The sequence below is a fragment of the Phocoena phocoena genome, chromosome 3 (assembly GCF_963924675.1).
Source record: "Phocoena phocoena chromosome 3, mPhoPho1.1, whole genome shotgun sequence".
In the NCBI taxonomy this organism is placed as follows: Eukaryota; Metazoa; Chordata; class Mammalia; order Artiodactyla; family Phocoenidae; genus Phocoena; species Phocoena phocoena.
This window is the reverse complement of record NC_089221.1, coordinates 7,601,868-7,624,833: the sequence shown is the minus strand read 5'-3', so window position 1 is coordinate 7,624,833 and position 22,966 is coordinate 7,601,868. Positions and strand designations below refer to the sequence as shown.

General features: G+C 43.0%; 1 protein-coding gene across 1 annotated transcript in view; it reads left to right on the top strand.

Moving 5' to 3' along the window:
* Window positions 1-22,551, top strand: part of SEMA5A (semaphorin 5A) — a 293,519-nt gene extending 270,968 nt beyond the window's left edge. The window contains exons 15-21 of the mRNA XM_065873940.1: window positions 3,076-3,301; window positions 4,533-4,751; window positions 8,504-8,674; window positions 10,211-10,366; window positions 11,760-11,807; window positions 16,595-16,806; window positions 22,432-22,551. Coding sequence (XP_065730012.1) covers window positions 3,076-3,301; window positions 4,533-4,751; window positions 8,504-8,674; window positions 10,211-10,366; window positions 11,760-11,807; window positions 16,595-16,806; window positions 22,432-22,551 — 1,152 coding nt within the window. The remainder of the gene's footprint in view (window positions 1-3,075; window positions 3,302-4,532; window positions 4,752-8,503; window positions 8,675-10,210; window positions 10,367-11,759; window positions 11,808-16,594; window positions 16,807-22,431) is intronic.
* Window positions 22,552-22,966: the final 415 nt, after the last annotated feature.

The window sequence follows — 22,966 nt, the reverse complement described above, 5'->3', positions numbered from 1 at the left end:
ATCCTGATTTTAATTCCTTTGGATATATAGCAGCAGTGGGATTGATTTATTGATCATTCTTATCTAATATTTTCCACCAGAATATTAAGAATCCTATGTGACAGATATAATAATTAGCTCCCTGAAATCCCTTTTAAAATAATTTCTCTTTTAAGCATCAGATATAATGCTGTTCAAGTTCCATTCAAATTTAGGTTTGCTTGGATTGTCACCATCTCTCTATTTTACTCACAGCAGCAGGTCCTCAGTAAATTGGAGCATACAGGCTCAGCTAAGCCATACAACCACTCACCACTGAATTGAACCACTTTATAATTTTGGTCATTAATATAAAAGAGATCAGTCATACCATTTCTCAGTATTTCATAATTTGATATTTTAAATGAATGCATCATAATCAAATCTTAAAAGGCAGTTGAAAGGAGAGGTCCTGAGACTCCTGTTGGATTTTGTACAGTGAGGAGCTAATGGAACATAAGAACAGACTTTGTTATCAGAGGTTTAGGTCTAACGGGCCTGAACTGATCTTCTTCACCCGTGAGGTGTACCCACCTCTGGGACATGTGACAACCGCCACCATCCCCCCACCGTTCTGAGCATTTTACCAGTACACAGAGGCCAACCAGGCTTTAAAATATATTTTCTATTCATCTGTTTCAAAAAAAAACTTCATCTCCATAGAAGAGGTGAAATTTCTAGTGCAAGGAAGCTCAGATTTACTGGGAGGACCCTCTGTGTTTGTTTATTGAGACATGGGATCTTACTATTTTGTAGGTGATGTCAAACTTGTTAATGCTAAAAGCAGGGGTCCATAAACAGCATATGTTTTAAGTCCAGTTAGGCAAGGAGCCAGCCGCCCCTGGACACTTGCCCAGCCAGGCTGACGCAGAGTGATGAAGGGAATGCATATGACATTTTCAATCTGGGGCTGGCAGTGTTGCCACACACTGGGCCTGGAAGGTCCCAGACAAGGCCGATTGCATTCCTATTACATGGTCTCCATTCCAGTGAAAAAGAGCACACACGTGTTCTGTCTAGTGTTTCACATGATTGAGTTTATGGCATCCATTGGGGTTATTAGTTTTTCACTTAAAAGGCAGCATCCAAAAGATGCTATAATAAAACATGCTGTAAACAAAGGAAAATGAAGTCATCTGTCTTCCGGTGTGTGTTGGTGTGGGGTTGGGGAGCATCAGTGTGGGCCAGGGAAGGGAGGCAAGAGGTGATAAATCAGGAAAGTGGTGACGATTGCTCTACATGTTTTCTGTTAGAAGCGTATGAAGTCACAAACATGAAGAGCCCTCGAGTATTGTCCCTTGTAAAAAAATTTTAAAAGATAGGCCCTGCGTAAAGAAAACTAGTTAGACTAATTAGAATCATGACAAAATAGATATTTTAACAGGCTTCCAGTTAAAGCTTCTGGTGTGGATACACATGGCTACTTTCTCTCCTACCAGAATTCATTTATACAATATTACTGAGACTTTTTTATTTTCCAAGCATAAACCAGCCATCACAGTTCCTACTGTGTCAAAATACCTGATGGGGAGTGACTTCATGACAAGTTCATAGAAACTAGACAACTACCCCGACAAACCAGGCAAGTCCTTGAGTCGGACTGGGAGGGAACTGGACACGAAACAGAAACCAATCAGCTCTCTGCACCAGTCACCTGTGGATAATGTTCATCTAGCGATAAGTGCAAACACTGGATTTGGATCTAACCAAAAGTGCAGCGTATCTACATAAAGATGATGGGAGGTGGGAAGGCTGCATCTGGGTTGGAGACACAGGAAGAGGGGTAAAGGGGTAAAGAATAAAGAGCTAAATCTTTTCCCATAGTGCACAGTTAATGGATAATGCCTGATGCTGGAAAATTCTTGTTGTTAGCTCTAAGGGATAAGTATCTAGATAACTGAAAGAGATGCGGGAAGGATAAAACAATTCTCTTTTTCATAATAAATCTTAGAAAGATATTTAACTCTTCCTTTCTGTGTATGTTTAACATTAATAAAATTATTTTAAAAGTATGGCCATAGAGCTTCCCTGGTGGCGCAGTGGTTGAGAGTCCGCCTGCTGATGCAGGGGGCGCAGGATCGTGCCCTAGTCTGGGAGAATCCCACATGCCGCAAAGCGGCTGGGCCTGTGAGCCATGACCGCTGAGCCTGCATGTCTGGAGCCTGTGCTCTGCAACGGGAGAGGCCACAATAGTGAGAGGCCCGCGTGCCGCAAAAAAGAAAAAAAAAAAAAAGTATGACCATAATTGAATGTATTATATGTTGTGGGTTTTCCCTCTAATGAAACACCTAGTGCTATGTTTAAGGTCAAACCCTGTGCCACTTAGATTTGGTCGTGTTTCTGAAGACATAATGTTTAAAATTCTTGCCAGATTAAGAGACCCAAATTTACAGTCCTAAAGTCCACCACCCAAAAATGGCATGTCCCACTTGCCAGGGTCCTCCCCGCTGTGCTTACAATGGAGGTATTCTGGTACTGGGGAAGGGAGGTGAGACTGAAAAATGCCAACAATGTATTAACTAGGGAAATCATGTGAAAATTTCTTATAGACCAAAAGTTATCATGTATTGTGTTATCAACTGGAAAGCTACCATTCTAACACTTTGAATCTGTGATCCAGAGCTTAAAATATAAATCTTAGACTGAACATAATGAGGTCCAAAAATCAAATTCTGGTTCCCTCATTTTAACTATTATCTTAAAAAAAAAAAAAAAAAGCTAAAGTTAACGTCAGAATATTCAGCATTTTGGGTCACTTATCAATGAAAGGAAGATGATTTGGGGGGAATCACCATTTTTATTCACACACAATTACATTTATTATCTCATCCTCATTGTTGATGTAGAAACTGTACAGATTCCTTTGCAGTTAACTTGAACACCGAACATTCTCTTCAATGCCTAATTTGACAAAAAAGTGTGCTTTTAACTTTGCAGAGTAGCTGGTGGGTGTCAGGACCTGAAGTTTTAGAGAGCCCTCTCCTTCACTTAAGGAAGGATGCCCCTGGCTCTGTTTCTGCAGTATGATAAGCATACTTCATGTGTTTTTTCCTCCAGGAGTACCAGCCTTGTAATACCAACCCATGCCCTGAGCTGAAAAAGACCACACCCTGGACGCCCTGGACACCTGTCAACATCTCTGACAATGGGGGCCACTACGAGCAGCGATTTCGGTACACGTGCAAGGCCCGCCTGCCTGATCCAAACTTGCTGGAAGTGGGAAGGCAGAGAATTGAGATGCGGTACTGTTCTAGTGATGGAACCAGCAGCTGCTCCACCGACGGTGAGTAAGCGACTCTGTAGGGACTTGACTCGCTTCCAGGGACAGGTGATCTGTCTTATCTCTAAGTTCATAGAAGAGCCCAGTTAAACTAAAATTTAACTGGGCTTCCTGTATTTTATTTGCTAAATCTGACAACCCTGTCTCCAATTCAGTCACTTATTCCCTTATTTCAGAGCAGGCTGTGAACTTACCTCTTACGACATCAAAGTAAAAAAAAAGAAAATGAATGACATTGTTTCTTTAACTTTATTCTCTTATCCGAACATATATTTTTTAATCCTTCCATTCTCAGATACATATAAAACCAACACTAATATTCATTTTAAATGATATAAACTAAGGAAAAGTTTTGATAAACATTTATAAAAGACTTATATTTCCTCCAAAAGTATATTGTGGGCATGGCTTAAAAAATACTTTATCCTTCTTGTGTCTTAATGGCTTCAAGTTCTAACGACTAGCCATACATTTTGGTATTGATATCTTGAGAATACAAAATTGGACCTGTTTGCCTCTGATCGCATGAAATTAGGCTAAATTGTGTGTTCTTTATTGATTAACCACAAACTACTCTCTCATCAGAGAAAAAGGTTTCTAATCTATTTTCTCTGAAGAGCATCTGCCTAGGTTTCTGAGCCAGAATTTTTAAGCAGACAACCAAGAAACTTAACAATGGATAGAACTATTCACACATCTGACTTCTCACATTTCCCCAGAACTTCATGGCATACTTTGAGAGTTTTTTCTTAAAACTGTGTCACACTGCCTACCTTTGAGAAAATGACTGAATATTTTTTCATGAGTCAGTAAGCATTTCCATCAAAATGAACATGAATTGCACAAGGACAATTTGTTGTAGAATTCCCAATGGAAGTGAGAAAGGTGTATTTTCTTTGTAAGAAATTTCTCAGAACAATAAGTGACCTATTACCCATAAAACCCTATTACTTGTATAAGGACTTTGCTACATTGACAAATTGAGTTCTTAGTTGCACCCCTGTTAATAGCAACTGCAGAGAAAGAAGCTTGAGTTATAGGAGATTATCATGCAAACTGCAATGTTATTTTTATTTAGTTTTGTGCTTCTGAGGTGTGTAAAAAGTGTTCCACTGATATTTGAGAGTATAGTTGCAACAGCAAAGCAGACAGTGCTACAGAATGAAAGTTAGTTTGGACTCTGGTTACTCTAAGAGTTCCTAACAGAATCGTGCTTTGGCCATTTCCCTTGCAGGCCTTTCTGGTGATTTCCTGCGTGCTGGGAGATACTCTTCCCACACCATCAACGGGGCCTGGTCAGCCTGGACCTCATGGTCACAGTGCAGCCGAGACTGCAGCAGGGGCATTCGCAACCGGAAGCGCGTTTGCAACAATCCGGAGCCCAAGTTTGGGGGCATGCCTTGCGTGGGCCCCTCCCTGGAATACCAGGAATGCAACATCTTGCCCTGCCCAGGTGAGTGGATTGAGTAATCTGGAAAAGACCGAAACATCAAGGGCCTTGGAAGACTTTCTCACTCAGCTTCCCTGGCTTTATGTTTGAGACATAATTTGTGGTAGATAGATAGATAGATATAAATGTAGATGTAGATGTAGATATAAGTATAGACATAGATATTGATGTAGATATATAACAGTTATAAATATAGATACAGATGTAGATAAAGATATAGATAGATATAGTTATAATCTTCCAACTACATTGGTATAAAGACAGATATCACCTAGACTGGATTATGTTCATCTATTTCTTCTGCTTTAACAGAAACTGAAGCATTCTCAGGAGCCACTCTAAGGGATTATGGCCTCAAGCACTGCACCACTTGAGAAGTGGGCTGGGCTGCCATGGTCCAGAGAGCGGTGTCCTGTCTTTAAACTGGAGGTCGGTCCCTCCCAGACTCTGATGTGCCCAGCACCCCCAAGAACTGACCTCCCTCCATACCACAGAGTCCTCACCAGAGTGACAGTTATCAGGGGTGGCCCAGCAGGGCCTTGCCAAGCCTGTCCCTGGTGCCCTCAGCTGACAGGGGTCTACATCCTCCTGAGGTCAGTCCTCTAAACACGCAGCATCCTCTCCTGCAGACCCACAGGAGCTGTGTTGTCTGGGTCTTCCTCCTGACCCCTGGCTTTTCATTCCGCAGGCTTCCCACAGAAGCTCAGGGTTAATAAAATGACCTTAAGGAGCCCCCTCGCCCCCGCTCAGGGCGTTGTCTGCTAATACAGCCCCGAAGGCTCCTCTGTCACCTTTGATGCTCTAACCATCTGTGCCTTCCTCTTGCCCCGGCTCTGAGTGCAGCTCTGTCACCTGGATCGCTTCCCCCTGACCTTCCCACAGTCAGAGGATCTTTAATTTAACCCGATGCCTCATGGCCATCCTGAGTGCTGGCCTCTGGCTGTGCATCCTGCCTTTTGACTTTGTCAGAGTGACCACCCAAGGAGAGCAGGACCATCTCACTCACGGCAGTGCCCTCAGCTCCCAGCGTGGGCCTGGCACACACTCGAACTAGCTCTCAGGGACGGTTATTGAATGATGAGAAAATAAGCAGTTGCTTACTTGATCTTCCTTTCTTTATTCATTCAGTTTTTCAGCAAACAATTTTGGATCACCCACTGTGTGCTATTCACTGAGTAAAGAAAGACACAGTGACCTGGTCCAGGTCAGAAAGGAACTTAAGAGTTCAGTGAGGACGCATCCTGTGAATAATGTCAACCCAGTATGGTTGGGTTGATGACAAGATGCAATGGCTACATCAGCTGGGGACACATGGAGCTGGAATCATGACAGCTATATCAAACAGGCTGCCCCTGGACTGGGCCTTGAGGGACAGATGGGAGTTGGTCATATAGACAAGCAGGGGTGGGGCATGAGGGGTCATTCCAAATACTGTGTACATTGGTTTTAAAGGCACACACCACTGCAAATATAGCATCTTTTTCAGTTGGTACAAACAACTTTCTGAGTTCCTTAAGCAAGGAACTGGCTTGTAGCAGTACTTAGTGAGCATCTATTAGATGGATGGATAGATGGATAGATGGATGGATGGATGGATGGATGATGGATGGACGGAGGAGTGGATGGGTGGATGGGTAATGGATGGATGAATGCATGATGGAGGGATGGATAGGTGGATGGGTGGATGGATGATGGATGGATGAGTGAATTATGGAGGGATAGGTGGATGGGTGGATGGATGATGGATGGATGAGGGGATAATGGATGGATGGATAGGTGGATGGGTGGATGGATGATGGATGGATGAGTGGATGATGGATGGATGGATAGGTGGATGGATGATGGGTGGATGGAGGAGTGGATGCATGGATGGGTAATGGATAGATAAGTGGATGATGGATGGATGGATGGATGGATGAATCAACACGTACATTAAGCTGAAAAACACAGCTCCCAGCTTTGTAGCTGGGCCACTCAGTAATGTCCTTGCTTCTCCAGTCCTCCTCCGCTGTCTCTGCCTGAGTTTCTCCAGCCTCAGGAGATGCTTCCCTCCAAACTACCCAGCTTTCCTGGCCAAGCGATGCTGAGGGGCTGGGAAAGGTCACAGAGACATATCTTTCCCACAGCCCCAGCCTAGAGAATGGAAGGGCTTCTCCCCGGGGGCTGAGGGGATCCCTGGGGCAACATGATTAGAAGAGGATCCATCCTGTAAAGTGGGGGAGGGAAAGCCACATGGGAAAGTCAGTATCCCTCCAGCCACTCCACATCCCCAGGCTCCAGACGCAGGTCCATGCTGCTGTTGGCTGAATGTACAGACTCCTCCAGATGCTCGGATGCTGCCCTGGCCTTCGAGTGCAAGGCGCGGGCCCGTGTCCGAGATTTCCCATTAACATGATCTAGTGGCTGTTTTTATTTTCGTTGATTTGATGGTCAAGGCAGTATCAGGTACACGTAACCTTAATGTCTTGAAATAGCTCTGTCCTCATCTTCTTTTTGAAAGCCAAGTTTCCATAGAGGGATGTGAAAATATTCAGAGTGGCCCTTCTCACTTTCCACTTGGGAATGCATGAGTTCAGGGGGTTGAGTGGGGCAAATGTCAATTCTCTCTCCCACCTGCTAGAAAATTCCTAACACAGGCCAGGATGCAACTCAACACGGAGGGGTTGGAAGACTCAGGGCTCTTATAGGCTATTTTTACTTCATTTACGACTCTTTCCTCCCTATGCATTTACTCCTCCTTTGTCCTCTTGGGTCCATAAGAAACAGTTACAAAGGGGTGGTATATTTTCTTTAAAAACAAGTTTTCTCATTGTGATTAAGTTTGAAAATTAATCGAAGATCTGAGAAATATAAAACTACCTCTTAAATTAATCAATGAAAAATTCGATCTCCAATTCTAATGTGGATCAAAACTTGCAGTAAGGTTTGAAAGTTGAGCCCATGTTGAAATGATCCTTTTTCTTCTGTGGTTTGGTCTAACTAGTACTTTCACTGACATAATTTATTCCCAACATTGAGAAATAGCTTGGTCTTTCTCCATCACTCCTTTTTCTCAATTTGTGTTTGATTCAGAACTGATTCCAGACCTTGGCTGACAAAGGATAGCAGATGGTTCTTTGTTCCTAAGTCATATTCCAATTCAGTAAGATAATTTATTTCTTCTTTATTATGACAACAGTAAGTGCAAGGAAGAAGGAACAGTAAGTGAGAGTCTCATGGAGGGGAGACCTTTTGAATCAAAGTGAATTTGGACAGGTGTGTGTTCTGTGGATGACGTCAGTTAAGTACCTGTGGTGTGCTAAGAAAACTCCTCGCCTCTCTGTCCATGAAATCTTTGAGTCCACGGTTTGTTCTGTAAACTGCAAGTGACACAAAAGGAGGATAAGACACTGGTTCTGTCCTGGGCGGCTGGCAGAGGTAGCGCTAGCTGGGGCTCCACCTGAACAACTACAGAGCATTGTTCTGTAGTTCGTGGTCTTTCCCAGAGACTGGGTTTTGTACTGCAGATGTACACGCACTCCTTGGTCATCCTCGTGCTTGCATTTTACATGCTTAGAACTATTTCCTGAAAGAATAGGAGGAACTGAAGAAGCGTAGAGAGGAATGTGAAAAGCCAGGCGGAAGATCCTGAGTCCCCTCCTGTGATGGTCAGTGGTGCGCACAACGCATTCGCACAGTGCAGACTCTCTCTGTAGCCACATTGCATGGGTCAGATGGGGATTTCAGAAGCGGTGTGACTTTGTGTCCCTTCCCAGTGGATGGCGTGTGGTCTTGCTGGTCCTCCTGGTCAAAGTGCTCAGCGACATGTGGAGGTGGACATTATATGAGGACCCGCTCGTGCACAAACCCAGCCCCCGCCTATGGAGGCGACATCTGCCTGGGCCTGCACACGGAAGAGGCTCTCTGCAACACGCAGCCCTGCCCCGGTAAGCAACCCGGCCAGGCCCGTGCAGATAGCAGGGCAGACTCACCCTTTTCCTGATATGCAAATGGTGAAACGATGAAACCATATCACGATAAGACCAAAAGAGGGGAACACGTCAATGCCACGCTATTGCCGGTGATGTGACCTCGTAATACATTGTTCTGCAATGGAGTCATTCTCGCCATGCTGTAGTTGCAGAACTAGTTACAGAAGCCAGTGATAACCAAGTATTTTTAAAATATTTACGCTGGTAATGGGAGCTGACATTTACTTGCTTAGAATCAAGGTGGGGAAGCAGGAGAGCCCTTGTGAAGTGGCTTCACAGGAATCCCCCCAGGACCGTGGGCATGGGGGTTCCGGGCTCCGAGGCCAGCTGGCCCATGTGCCCAGTGGATGCCCTGCAGCAGCCCACCCCATCCAAGAATTAGCTTTGTTTTCTGCCATGTAGGGACCACTTGCAATGAAAATGAGACAATCTCTTCTGAGTCTAACTTCGACTTTGAAACACACACACACACACACACACACACACACACACACACACACGTTTTTAACTAGCTCCTGCAGACTTTCCTTGAAGGTTCCATGTATACTGAAAAGTTCCTAGAAACCAGATTCTCAGTCATCCCCAAAACTGGCACTTTACACATTTCTAAGGAAAATTATACCCTTTACAATGGATCAAAACACAAGTTTGGTTGCTAAATTTAATTTAAAAAGAGGAAAAAACCAAGCTGCATAGAAAAACGTTATTTTACATTATTAATATTTCATAAATAATATTGAGAGTTCATTTTTTTTTAACCTCCTTACATAAAATGAGTATTAATTCTCTCTTTTCACACATCTGTAGGTCCGGTGAATTTAACACATCTTAGCGAATCTACCTTTTTGGGGTAAAGTGACTTTAGCTAGTTCATCTTTTGGCCTTGATGACTTGTGTGTGGATGTGCTTCAGTGGCAGTAAACAAGGGATAGAGTGAATTCTACTATGAGTACAGCCTGCCTTTGGTGTACTGACCCTGCAAAGTTGTTTTCACAACTGGAAAGAGAGTATTTGTAGTAGCTTGAACCCCTTTCACAACCAGGGCTTTCTCATTAACACACTGTCATTTCTCTTGCTTGAGCACTGAGGCCTGTAGAAATTTTCTGGAGAAGGATTTGAGTATGACCCCGTAGGAATGGGGTCTGCATTGATGATCTCTTTCCCACCAAGGAAGGGTCACGCACAGCCAGGCTTCATGCATTAGCTTATGGAGTGTCTAATACAGTTAATTTAGAGCATTAAAATAATGTGAGTTTTAGAAAATGTATTTTAAGCACATTATTTCTAATCAAAGGTATATGAGCTCTTTTATTCTTGCTTCTTTGTATTTTATTTACTGGACTGGTCATAAGATACGAGACCATCTTATTTATACACAGACCCACTATAAACATCATATGAAACCTTAATGCACATAAGCTGACCCAACTTCCAGGGTGATGGATCTTAGTGGGTCTTGTTGCCGCATCTCCTCTCTTCTGGCCCCTGCAGAGAGCTGGTCTGAGTGGTCAGAATGGTCCGAGTGTGATGTGTCTGGGGTCCAGGTCCGCATCCGCCAGTGCATTCTTCTGTTCCCCGTGGGCAGCCAGTGTTCCGGAAACACCACGGAGAGCCGGCCCTGTGTTTTTGATTCCAATTTCCTCCCAGGTAAGAGGGGAGATGCTTATTAGTGCGAACAAAATCATTTCCAATATTTTGAGAGGCAATGATTCCTAGGTGGGAGTTTTATCTGTGCTATCAGGTCCTGTTTGCTAAAACAGAGATGATTCAATCAACTCTTGTGGTTGCAAGGTGATTATAGATTTGTAGGTAATTGCGTCTGTAGACTTGAATTTAGGCCATGAGTTTTAAGGTTTTTTTAAGCACAATGTCTTCTACAATTTATTGCCTATAACACGGTCAGAATAGTTTGTTCAAAAAATGAAAATAGGTTATTTGGTTACTTTAATATTAAGTTAAATGCTTTGGCAAGGTTGTGCGTATGTGTTTGCACAGAGAAAAGAGGGCCATTCTCTTCACACAGCCTTAGTTTATTTGGGAAAAGGGGAGGCTGTCCTTGCTCTCGTCTTGGAGAAGAGGTTGGCTTGGCCCTTTGGCTATAGGATTTTCCATGTGAAATCGATGTTTAGTTATTAGTGATAGCTAGTCACCCATCATATGCTCACTGTAGGCACAGGCCTACATATATGCCCACCATGTGCCTTAGCACTCTGATGTGGGCCAAAAGCAGAGACTAACCTCTTACAAGGTAATAACAGGGAATGCCTTGTTTTCCTTCACTAAAGGAAAGATATTATTTTAGAAAAAACTATCAGCTTCAGCCTCAAAAGGCACCTCAATCTTCTGTGGTCTAGAACTACAAGAGTGTTTATTGTTTCCTTTTCAACCATAGACGTATTTTTAATTCTTGTTAAGGAATGAGAAATCAACACCGGAGAGAATAGTGTTTCTGGACTCTTGAAATGGTGTTTATCCTTGGGCTTAAACATTTAGGTGGATCTCTCCTTTTGCTGGCATCCTACTTGTCAGTTTCACATGGGCCATGGCAAAGATCATGAATGGGCTCCGAGTAGGAAGGTTATTTGTTTTGGCAATTTCCTCTGAGCTCTGGTGGTGTGGTCCCCCTCCCCAGGCAATGTGACAACACTGACTTTGATGAGACAAAAAATCTGAGGCAGAAATACTACAGACAAACACTGTGGGGTTCCACAGCTGGCAGAATACATTCTAACAGAAAATCAGCCCATATGCCAGCCTTACTTTGAAGCTAGCGCCCTGGTTTCAACCCAAGGGACCATAGCATTTTCTTTTTGTAATAATGAATCTCACCCCTTTCCAATCAAGGTGACCTTGACCAAATACATCTCTGGTTGGTTAAGAAAAAAAAAGAAAGAAATATGTTTTTGAAAACAATTAATCAGGCTTTTGGAAACTGACTCACATAAAACTCAAAATCATTAGACATTTCATAAATGAATCATTAATGTGATCTTCCTTCCCTACACCCTTTATACATTGTGATTAAACTTTGTTTTTCCAGAAGTATCTGTGGCAAGATCCAGCAGCGTAGAAGAGAAAAGGTGTGGAGGTAAGTTCTTTTTCTTAATTAATTTCAGGTATTTTCCATTCATTTCTCTTGCCATATGTTTCATATGATGTTTCAGCTACTGGCCAAGAAAAAAATAAAATAAAACTGGAGAAACTCCTGAATCCAAACACCTTATATTTCGGCAATAGAAATGCTAAGGAGTCCATATTTGACATCTGGATCAGTGGTTCTCAGGGGGTCCTTAGACCAGCATCATCAGTATCACCTGGGAACTTGATAGAAATGCAGATTCTCAGGCTGCACCACCATCTACAGAGTCAGAGCCTCCCTGAGAGGGGCCCAGCACTCTGGCTTAATAAGCCCTTCAGGTGAATCTAGTGGACATAAGCTTTATGGCCCAGTGATCTGGGTATTAGCTACAGTTAGATTTCCTATGAGTAAAACAGAATTCAACCATTTTCTTTATATGTGTAGTGCAAATCCATAGAAACCAGCCTCAAATCTCCAAACTGCTGAAATGATAAAATGTCAGAATTTTATTATGGGCAAAAGGCTATACCTATATCTCCAGAGATGTTTTTCTAACTTCCTGCAACCCTGAATGACAGAAATCACATTCTCTGGGTCAAATCCATAATGCTTTTGGACTTTCCCATCTAGTTCTATCCTGTTTGGATGGGAGGGACTGGCTGTCCATTGATCAGAGCCCAGCCCTGGTCCACCTTTGGTGTCAGAGCCAAAAACCACACACAAGACCAGCATCTTCATGTGTGTAGCTGATGACTATTCCTAACCATTTCTAACATAATCCATTCCAGCGGGAGGCCCCAGGCAGCTCAACCCAAAGGGCTTTGGTCTCTCACACTCAGAAGGAGTCTGGATTTTCATCGGTGTGTTTTAGGAATGTACCTAGTTATTAACTACACTGGTTAAGAATCTGCTGTCTGTGACGCTCTATCTGTTTAGTCAGCCGTCTGTTAATCCATTTGTTCAATCATCTTTCCTGAGCACCTGCTCTGGGTCAGTTTTGTGAGGGGTGTTCAGCTTACAGTGGGGACTCAAACAGCCCCAGCCCCTCTGGAACCAAAAGTCATATCCCAAGAGAGCCCTGTGCCTGAGAAGGGCAGTGTCTGGTGTCTGACTGGGTCAGTTCAGTGAGCCACTACTTGGGGATCCGGCTGCAAGATGAATGTTGGCTGGTTCACGTAAGAAGAATTATAGCTGTAGTATTTTTAGGTCAGCAGTCACTGTGTGCCAGACACCGTAGAGGTATCCTATTTCATCCTCACAAAGAGCATTCGCGTGGGTGCCACAGCCCACTGTTCTTTACGTAAAACCCTTGGAGCTAGAGCAGGGTTCGGAAGTCAGCATTCTTCAGATTATAGATGGGTAATACGGGTCATATAAGGTACGACACCGCGAGGTCTGGGGGTCGCACTCCATAACCAACCTCTTTAATGACGTTGCCGTGAAATGTAGGTGAAGTGAAGCTGCCAATCATCCTGGTTCTGAAGCAAATGATCAGGTCAGGTCAGGCTTCACTGCCAGGTGAGTGATGAAAAATCAGTTTTCAGAGACATTTTTGTTTGGGAATTGTAGGAAAGGGATAGCAGCCACGTCTTTTTATCTGTATTTTATAAATAGGGATCATGAGGGTCAGAGAGATGAGGTTCACACAAACAGTCTAAGTGAAGCCAGCTTTGGATCTGGGCAATGGGATCCCAGCGTGAGCTTTAAGCCCGGAGCACCACGGGAAAAGGGGCCTGGTGCTGAGTGTCCCAGAGGAGGGTATCTGGTGTATGCAGCCACAGCAGCCCCGGCCAGGCGACACTCTTGGACAACACCCAGGGTCACCACTGGAGCAGAGCTTGTAGAGAGTGTTCCTGCCCTGAGGGAGGTCAAGGCAGAACCTGGGGGCAGCCAGCATGCCCTCCAGGCCTAACACAGTTCAAAAACCACTTTCCCCGGCCAGCCTTCTCAGGGTTCAGATACGGGAGTGCTGCCAAGGCCTTGAGCACCCGGGAGGACAGGAAGCCGTAGGCTCGCTTGCATCCTAAAATGCAGCTCCTGCGTCTTTGAACCAGCTGTACCAAAGGCTGCACCAAGTCAAGCCTTGAGGTGCTATTGATTCAATCACAGAAACTTTAATTACTCTATAATATTCAGAACCAATCGTTTAAATCAGGCTGCTGACATTGACACAGCAGAGTAGGTGGGTAAGAGGTCAGATGGGGCTAATTGTGGGGCTGAGAGGTAAAAACAATCACCTAGCAAGGATGTTTGGGGATGCTTTTTTCAGTTTGTTGAGAAGAATCAAACTTTGCACAGAAAATTAGCCATTTGAATCGACTGGGTAGTTGGTTTCTATTCTAGGTTTACTGACCAAAATCAACAGCAAAAAGCGTTGTATTCAAAGCAAAGAGCCACGCTAAGCAGATTCAAGAGATTTAATAGGCTTGATTTTTCACTTATGCAGAAAAAATGTAGGCCTATTGAAATGTTCCAACTTAGCTATTTTTAGTTGCATGAGACACAAAGACTGTATAATCATCATAAAGATGTCAGCTGGCCCCAGCCTTCCCCAGGCACCTGCAGGAATGATTCATTTGACTAATAACAAAGTACCTGCATAGGGAGAGAGCCATACATCTTCTATATATTATTTTATCAATGCAGCAGAAGTACTTTTATCCATATGCTGCATTGACCCTGGGGGGTCCAAACGGCTAAAGTATAGAGAGATGACAACAGGTATGAAATCACTCTTGCTTATCTTGAGGGCAACTTCAGGGTTAGAGTAGAAGCTTCTAGCGGTTGCTGGTAGAATGGCCCCTGGATGCTTTATCCAGCTGTCCCAGGTTCAGCCCTAGAGTCTTCAGACAAAATCAGGAACAGCCAAAGATTTAGCAATTCCTTTCACTTTGTTAAACCAGTGACAGGATAATCAAGAAGTGAAAAATTGAGGTGGATGTCAGGAAGTGGGTGATATCTGTGGAATGTTCTAGTAACGTCCTCCTGGATTATCCAGCTCCAGGTGCTGAAGACACCTGAGGCGCGTGTTAGGAGTCACCTGTTTGGAGTCTCAGCATGGGTGGAGTACGTTTGTTCCAGTTCACAGAGAACAGAGGACGAGGCTGCCTCTCCACGCAGTGTTCATCCACCTCCTGGAGCGAATCTACCTCCCAGGGCCCAGGGCCCCGAAAAACAGTGTCCAGGAACAGCAAAGGGGCACAGCTTAAAGGGAGAAGCTTAGAGGGTTTAGGGACGGATGAAGGATGTTCACCTGTGCTGTGGATCCCAGGTGAGGCGAGGACAGCTCAGAGAGTCCTCGGAAGGATCCCAGGTGTTTAAGGAGAAAACATCCCAGAACCTGGGTGTAGTAGACAAACTCACGGGTCTTCTCTCCCCGAGAGCCCTGGGGACCTCCCCACGTGGCCCAGCAGTCTCACCCGGCATCCACAGGGGTGCCCAGCAGGCATCTTCAGTGGTCCCATTTGGGTGCAGGGAGAGCAAGGGTGTCACTCAGCCCTCTGGTGGTGCATGGAGGGGACACCTTGGAAGAAAAGCCAGATCCCCAGGATGTGCAGTGGAGACATAGGGCCAAGAACCCTTAGGCAACTGGTTAGCTATACGGTGCCAACACAGCATAGAAAAATTGAGGTCCTGTTTTGTTTTACCTGATTTTCAGTAATCTCAGCTTCATGGTCATGGCTCAGATGTTGTCTTTATTCCCTGAAAGGCTTAAAATTTTGATTGTAACATGTTTTACCAACACACAATGAATATCTTTTTTTCTTTTGTTGCTCTTTGTCAGAGATTAAGCAGTTCTTGGTTAAGCTACCTTGATGTCACTCAAACCAATCCTGTCTTAGAGACATGAGTCCATGTCAGCTCGTTTATTCAACATTGTGTATTTATAACTCAAAGAAAATTACTTAAAGATGCTATTAGATAGAAAAAACACTTTAAAAAAGAGGGTCATTTCATGACCATTAATAGATCATATTTGACACAAATCCTTTGTTTCTTTGGAGTAAGCCATTTTCTTTAAAAGGTCTCCAAAATACAATGTGAGTGAAAAAATGGTACCCAGGATAATGTTTACAACACGCACACATAGCATGCAAGTGCGCAGAGTGTCTCTGGAAGAGCACAGGAGAAGGTGGTGACAGTGGTTTCCTCTCAGAAAGAAAAAAAGATTTATTCTTGTATATCCTTTTGCACTTTTATTTTCATGCAATCAAATGTTATACAATATGTGTATCTTCGTATTCCAAAAAATGTAATGGAAAACATAAGAATGATATAATCGGAACACATTTTTAAATAAAATGAAATGATAAAGGAGGGGGAAATAATCGGGCTTGCAGGTGAGCAGTGATTGGAAGTACTAGATACATCCTTGCTTTGTTCCCAGGACACAGCCAGGCTGCAAGCAGGGACTCAGCCTGTTCAGGAAAACGGAAAACATGTTCACTAGAAACCCCCCAGACCACAGATCATGCTGCACTTGAAACAGAAGAACGGTCTCTTACAAGCCTTTAAAGAAAAAAGTGTCTCTGCTAGTGTATTTGGTGATCTTTAAAAGATCACCATATTATACGGTGGTTATAATCCATAAGAGCGTTGACTTAAACTACACTGAGCTCGCTGCAGAGAAGTGGCTTGGCGGCCACGACATTTCAAAGGAAAGCCCTCTGATTTCCTGAGTTTTAGAAGGAGTGTGGAGCTTTCCATGGCGTCCTTCTCTTTTCCTCTGAGCCCACTGAGCTGGGAGGAGTGCATCCTTTTCCAGGGTGGCCTCACTTTTGACGTTGTCTTCCCAGAGTTCAACTTGTTCCACATGATCGCCGTGGGGCTCAGCAGCTCCATCCTGGGCTGCCTTCTTACGCTGCTTGTCTACACCTACTGCCAGCGGTACCAGCAGCAGTCCCACGATGCCACCGTCATCCACCCCGTTGCGCCCGCCCCTCTCAACACCAGCATAACTAACCACATCAACAAACTGGACAAGTATGACTCGGTGGAGGCCATCAAGGTAAGGGATCAGCAGCCTCCACTGCAGCCAGGTGTGCAGAGAAGGCAGGTGGACCCTGATGGCAAAGCTCAGTGGTGGTGGCATAGGTGACAGGGTGGGGGACAAGGTAAATGGCTCCTCTTATTTTTTTTATTTTTATTTTATATTGAAGCATAGCTGATTAACAACATTGTGTTAGTTTCAGGTGTACAGCAAAGTGATTACATGTATCTATTCTTCAAATTCTTTGGATGACCTGCCTTATTTATTTATTTATTTATTTTTAACATCTTTATTGGGATATAATTGTATATATGTATACATATATCCCCATATCTCCTCCCTCTTGCATCTCCCTCCCACCCTCCCTATTTCCCCCCTCTAGGTGGTCACAAAGCACCGAGCTGATCTCCCTGTGCTATGTGGCTGCTTCCCACTAGCTATCTATTTTACATTTGGTAGTGTATATATGTCCATGCCACTCTCTCACTTTGTCACAGCTTACCCTTCCCCCTCCCCATGTCCTCAAGTCCATTATCTACATCTGCGTCTTTATTCGTGTCCTACCGCTAGGTTCTTCAGAACCTTTTTTTTTTTTAGATTCCATATATATGTTAGCATATGGTACTTGTTTTTCTCTTTGTGACTTACTTCACTCTGTATGACAGTCTCTAGGTCCATCCACCTCACAACAAATAACTCAGTTTTGTTTCTTTTTATGGCTGAGTAATATTCCATTGTATATATGTGCCACATCTTCTTTATCCATTCATCTGTCGATGGGCATGTAGGTTGCTTCCATGTCCTGGCTATTGTATATAGAGCTGCAATGAACATTGTGGTACATGACTCTTTTTTTTTTGGTGGTACACGGGCCTCTCACTGCTGTGGCCTCTCCTGTTGCGGAGCACAGGCTCTGGATGCGCAGGCTCAGCGGCCATGGCTCACAGGCCCAGCCGCTCCGCGGCATGTGGGATCTTCCCGGACTGGGGCATGAAACCATGTCCCCTGCATCAGCAGGCGGACTCCTAACCACTGCACTACCAGGGAAGCCCCCTACATGACTCTTTTTGAATTATGGTTTTCTCAGGGTATATGCCCAGTACTGGGGTTGCTGAGTCGCATGGTAGTTCTATTTTTAGTCTTTTAAGGACCCTCCATACTATTCTCCATAGTGGCTGCATCAATTTACATTCCCACCAACAGTGTAAGAGGGCTCCCTTTACTTCATACCCTCTCCAGCATTTACTGTTTGTAGATTTTTGGATGATGGCCATTCTGACTTGTGTGAGGTGATACCTCAATGTAGCTTTGATTTGCATTTCTCTAATGTTTAGTGATGTTGAGCATCCTATCATGTGTTTGTTGGCAATCTGTATATCTTCTTTGGAGAAATGTTTATTTAGGTTTTCTGCCCATTCTGGGATTGTTGTTTGGTTTTTTGATATGGAGCTACATGAGCTGCTTGCATATTTTGGAGATTAATCCTTTGTCAGTTGCTTCATTTGCAAATATTTTCTCCCATTCTGAGGGTGGTCTTTTCATCTTGTTTATGTTTTCCTTTGCCGTGTAAAAGCTTTTACGTTTCATTAGGTCCCATTTGTTTATTTTTATTTCCATTTCTCTAGGAGGTGGGTCAAAAAGGATCTTGCTGTGATTTATGTCATAGAGTGTCCTGCCTATGTTTTCCCCCTAAGAGTTTTATAGTGTCTGGCCTTACATTTAGGTCTTCAATCCATTTTGAGTTTATTTTTTTGTATGGTGTTAGGGAGTGTTCTAATTTCATTCTTTTACATGTAGCTGCCCAGTTTTCCCAGCATCACTTATGGAAGAGGCTGTCTTTTCTCCATTGTATATTCTTGCTACCTTCAACAAAGATAAGGTGACCATATGTGCGTGAGTTTATCTCCAGGCTTTCTATCCTGTTCCATTGATCTATATTTCTGATTTTGTGCCAGTACCATACTGTCTTGATTACTGTAGCTTTGTAGTATAGTCTGAAGTAAGGGAGTCTGTTTCCTCCAGGTCTGTTTTTCTTTCTCAAGATTGCTTTAACTGTTTGGGGTCTTTTGTGTTTCCATACAAATTGTGAAATTTTTGGTATAGTTCTGTGAAAAATGCCATTGGTAGTTTGAAAGGGATTATATTGAATCTGTAGATTGCTTTGGGTAGTATAGTCATTTTCACAATGTTGATTCTTCCAATCCAAAAACATGGTATAACTTTCCATCTGTTTGTATCATCTTTAATTTCTTTCATCAGTGTCTTATAGGCCTTGTTTTTGTATCCATTCAGCCAGTCTATGTCTTTTGGTTGGAGCATTTAATCCATTTACATTTAAGGTAGTTATCGATATGTATGTTCCTATTACCATTTTCTTAATTGTTTTGGGTTTGCTTTTTTACGTCTTTTCCTTCTCTTGTGTTTCCTGCCTAGAGAAGTTCCTTTAGCATTTGTTGTAAAGCTGGCTTGGTGGTGCTGAATTCTCTTAGCTTTTGCTTGTCTGTAAAGATTTTAATTTCTCTGTTGAATCTGAATGAGATCCTTGCTGGGTAGAGTAATCTTGGTTGTAGGTTTTTCCCTTTCATCACTTTAAATATGTCCTGCCATTCCCTTCTGGCTTGCAGAGTTTCTGCTGAAAGATCAGCTGTCAACCTTATTTGGATTCCCTTGTATGTTACTTGTTACTTTTCCCTTGCTGCTTTTTAATATTTTTTCTTTGTATTTAATTTTGATATTTTGATTAATATGTGTCTTGGCGTGTTTCTCCTTGGATTTAGCCTGTATGGGACTCTCTGTGCTTCCTGGACTTGATTGACTATTTCCTTTCTCATATTAGGGAAGTTTTCAAATATAATCTCTTCAAATATTTTCTCAGTCCCTTTATTTTTCTCTTCTTCTTCTGGGACCCCTCTAATTCGAATGTTGGTGCATCTAATGTTTTCCCAGAGGTCTCTGAGACTGTCCTCAATTCTTTTCATTCTTTTTTCTTTATTCTGCTCTGTGGTAGTTATTTACACTAGCTTATCTTCCAGGTCACTTATCTGTTCTTCTGCCTCAGTTATTCTGCTATTGATTCCTTCTGGAGAATTTTTAATTTCATTTATTGTGCTGTTCATTATTGTTTGTTTGCTTTTTAGTTCTTCTAGGTCCTTGTTAAATGTTTCTTCTATATTCTCCATTTTATTTCCAAGATTTTGGATCATCTTTACTATCATTACTCTGAATTCTTTTTCAGGTAGAGTGCCTATTTCCTCTTCATTTGTTTGGTCTGGTGGGTTTTTACCTTGCTCCTTCATCTGCTGTGTGTTGCTCTGTCTTCTCATTTTACTTAACCTACTGTGTTTGGGGTCTCCTTTTCGCAGGCTGCAGGTTCATAGTTCCAATTGTTTTTTCGTGTGCGCTCCCAGTGGGTGAGGTTTGTTCAGTGGCTTGTGTAGGCTTCCTGATCAAGGGGACTGGTGCCTGTGTTCTGGTGGATGAGGCTGGATCTTGGCTTTCTGGTGGGCAGGACCGCATCTGGTGGTGTGTTTTGGGGTGTCTGTGAACTTATTATGACTTTAGGTAGCTCCTCTGCTAATGGGTGGTGTTGTGTTCCTGTCTTGGTAGTTGTTTGGCATAAGGTGTCCAGCACTATAGCTTGCTGGTCGTTGAGTGGAACTGGGTCTTAACATTGAGATGAAGATCTCTGGGAGAGCTTTCACTGATTGATATTACGTGGGGCCAGGAGGTCTCTGGTGGTCTAGTGTCCTGAAATTGGCTCTCCCACCTCCGAGGCTCAGGCCTGACACCCGGCCGGAGCACCAGGACCCTGTCAGCCACATTGCAGACATCTCAACAGCTACAAAGGGAGCAAGCAAGCATTTTCTGACATGCCTTTTAAGCTTCGCTGTTCCCGTGAAAAGGTGGCTTCTCATATTGGGAATTAGGTTAAAAGTGGGCATGGAAATGGCAACAAATAAAATGCTGGAAACTATCGAGTGATTGGTCACCGAGTGATTGGTCACCATCCAGATCTGCCTCCACTGTGCCTCAGCACCCAAAGAGCAGTCCCACCAAAGAGAAGAGCTCCGTGCTGAGGACCTGCACATGCTGAGTGGTGAAATGAGGACGGGGCTTGGTCAATCAGATATACAGGTCCATGTACAGGTCCATTACAGCAATCCCCAGGATGGCATCCTGAGAACAATTGTTACATTGTTATAAAGACTATCTTCTAATAACTTTGAAGCATAATGACATTTCTTCAATTCTGTGTAATGTTGATGCTGGTGCAATTGGTGGGGGGAGGTAATGCATTGTGTTAAATTTCCTGAGTGGGTGATTAATAACCCAGTGTTTCACCCAGAAATTTAGAGTAAATGACCAGTCTCCTTCTTGTTCTAAGGAAGAAAAGGTGGAAAAGGGGTGAGCCTGACAGATCTAGGTTTATGAGTCACTTACCAGCCAGGTAGACTTCTCCTAGGTATTCATACTAACTGAGCCTCCATTTTTTTTCTTGGTGAATTGGAGATAATGAGAATAAAGTGAGGTAAATTATACACAATACCTTGAACACTGCCTGGCAAAATACAAGTGGTTTTTATTTGAGGCATTTTGCATCCTGGTTCAGAGTACAAGTTACTTACTTCTTTGAACCTCAGTTTCTCCATCTTTAAAATGGATTAACACTATGTACTCCTGTATCGTTGTGAGGTTGAAATGGACTAAGGTACATGAAGCCCAGCATCCAGCAAATAGTGGCTGCTGTTCTTACTGTGTCTACACAAGAGGTCAGGAATGTGGCTGGAAAGACATCACAGCCTCTTGTTACTGCACCCAACCTCCCCTACCACCCACGTGAATGCAGGGAGTTCTCATGAGCTAAGTTACTTTCTTTTTTTTTCTTGTTTTTTTTTCTCTTTTGTCCTTCCATTGCAGTATAGTTGATTTACAATACTGTGCTCGTTTCTGGTGTATAGCAAAGTGATTCAGTTATACATACATATTCTTTTCTGACTCTTTTTCATTATAGGTTATTACAACATACTGAATCTAGTTCGCTGTGCTATACAGTAAATCCTTGCTTTTTATTTTATATATAATGGTGTATATCTATTAATCCCATACTTCTCATTTATCCCTCCCCCACCTTTCCTCTTTGGTAACTGTAAGTTTGTTTTCTATATCTGTGAGTCTATTTCTGTTTTGTAAATAAGTTCATTTGTATTGTTTCTTAGATTCCAGATATAAGTGATATCATATGATATTTGTCTTTGTCTGACTTACTTCACTCAGTATGATAATCTCTAGGTCCATCCATGTTGCTGCAAATGGCAATATTTCATTAAGTTACCTAAATTTTGATATTCCTGTTAAGTTGGTGGTTCCCCTTAATATTCTTAGGGAGTATTTGATGCCCTCTCTCTGCTATGATGGTTTCCTTTGAAATGCAGCACTGAGGATACAGGGGAACCTCAGATATGGAGGAACCACGTATCTGGAGGGAAGACTGTAAGTTATACTCTGGTTTTCAACTTCGAGGAGGGTCACTGCCCCTAACACTTGCATTGTTCAAGGATCAACTGTAATTGTCTCCTAACTATATTCTCTTTCTGAAATACTACTTACTGAATATTCCTAAATCTTCTATTTCATTTTTTACAGGCATTTAACAAAAACAACTTGATCTTAGAGGAAAGAAACAAATACTTCAACCCACATCTCACTGGGAAGACCTATTCTAATGCCTACTTTACAGATCTCAATAACTATGATGAGTACTAAGAGTTCTTCTATTTTTGGCTTCCTGTAACTGCCCCAGTTCCTCAAGGCCTGTGCTCCATGACTGCCCATGTCTCCAAGACTTCAGAGATGGAGTTTGGGTACATCTCAAGTGCATTTCAAGCCACTAGTGTCCCATTGCTGCCAAAAAGACACATTCTTAAAAGCAACAAAAATCTAATCGTGAAAATCTGGTCTACAATTCTTGATCATTGTTTAATGAGCCATGGTGTGCAGGGTTTTTTTATTGTGTTCAGTCCATTTTTCTAACAACTCAGTTGTTTTCTTGAGCTTTTTCATAACTGTACCACCCACAATGGAAGGGGTCTTTAGAAATGTGAACATCTTCTTGACCTTGAGCGTAAATCTTCATGATGTTTTAATTCAAGAAATTAGGCACTTTATATGAGAGCCTCCC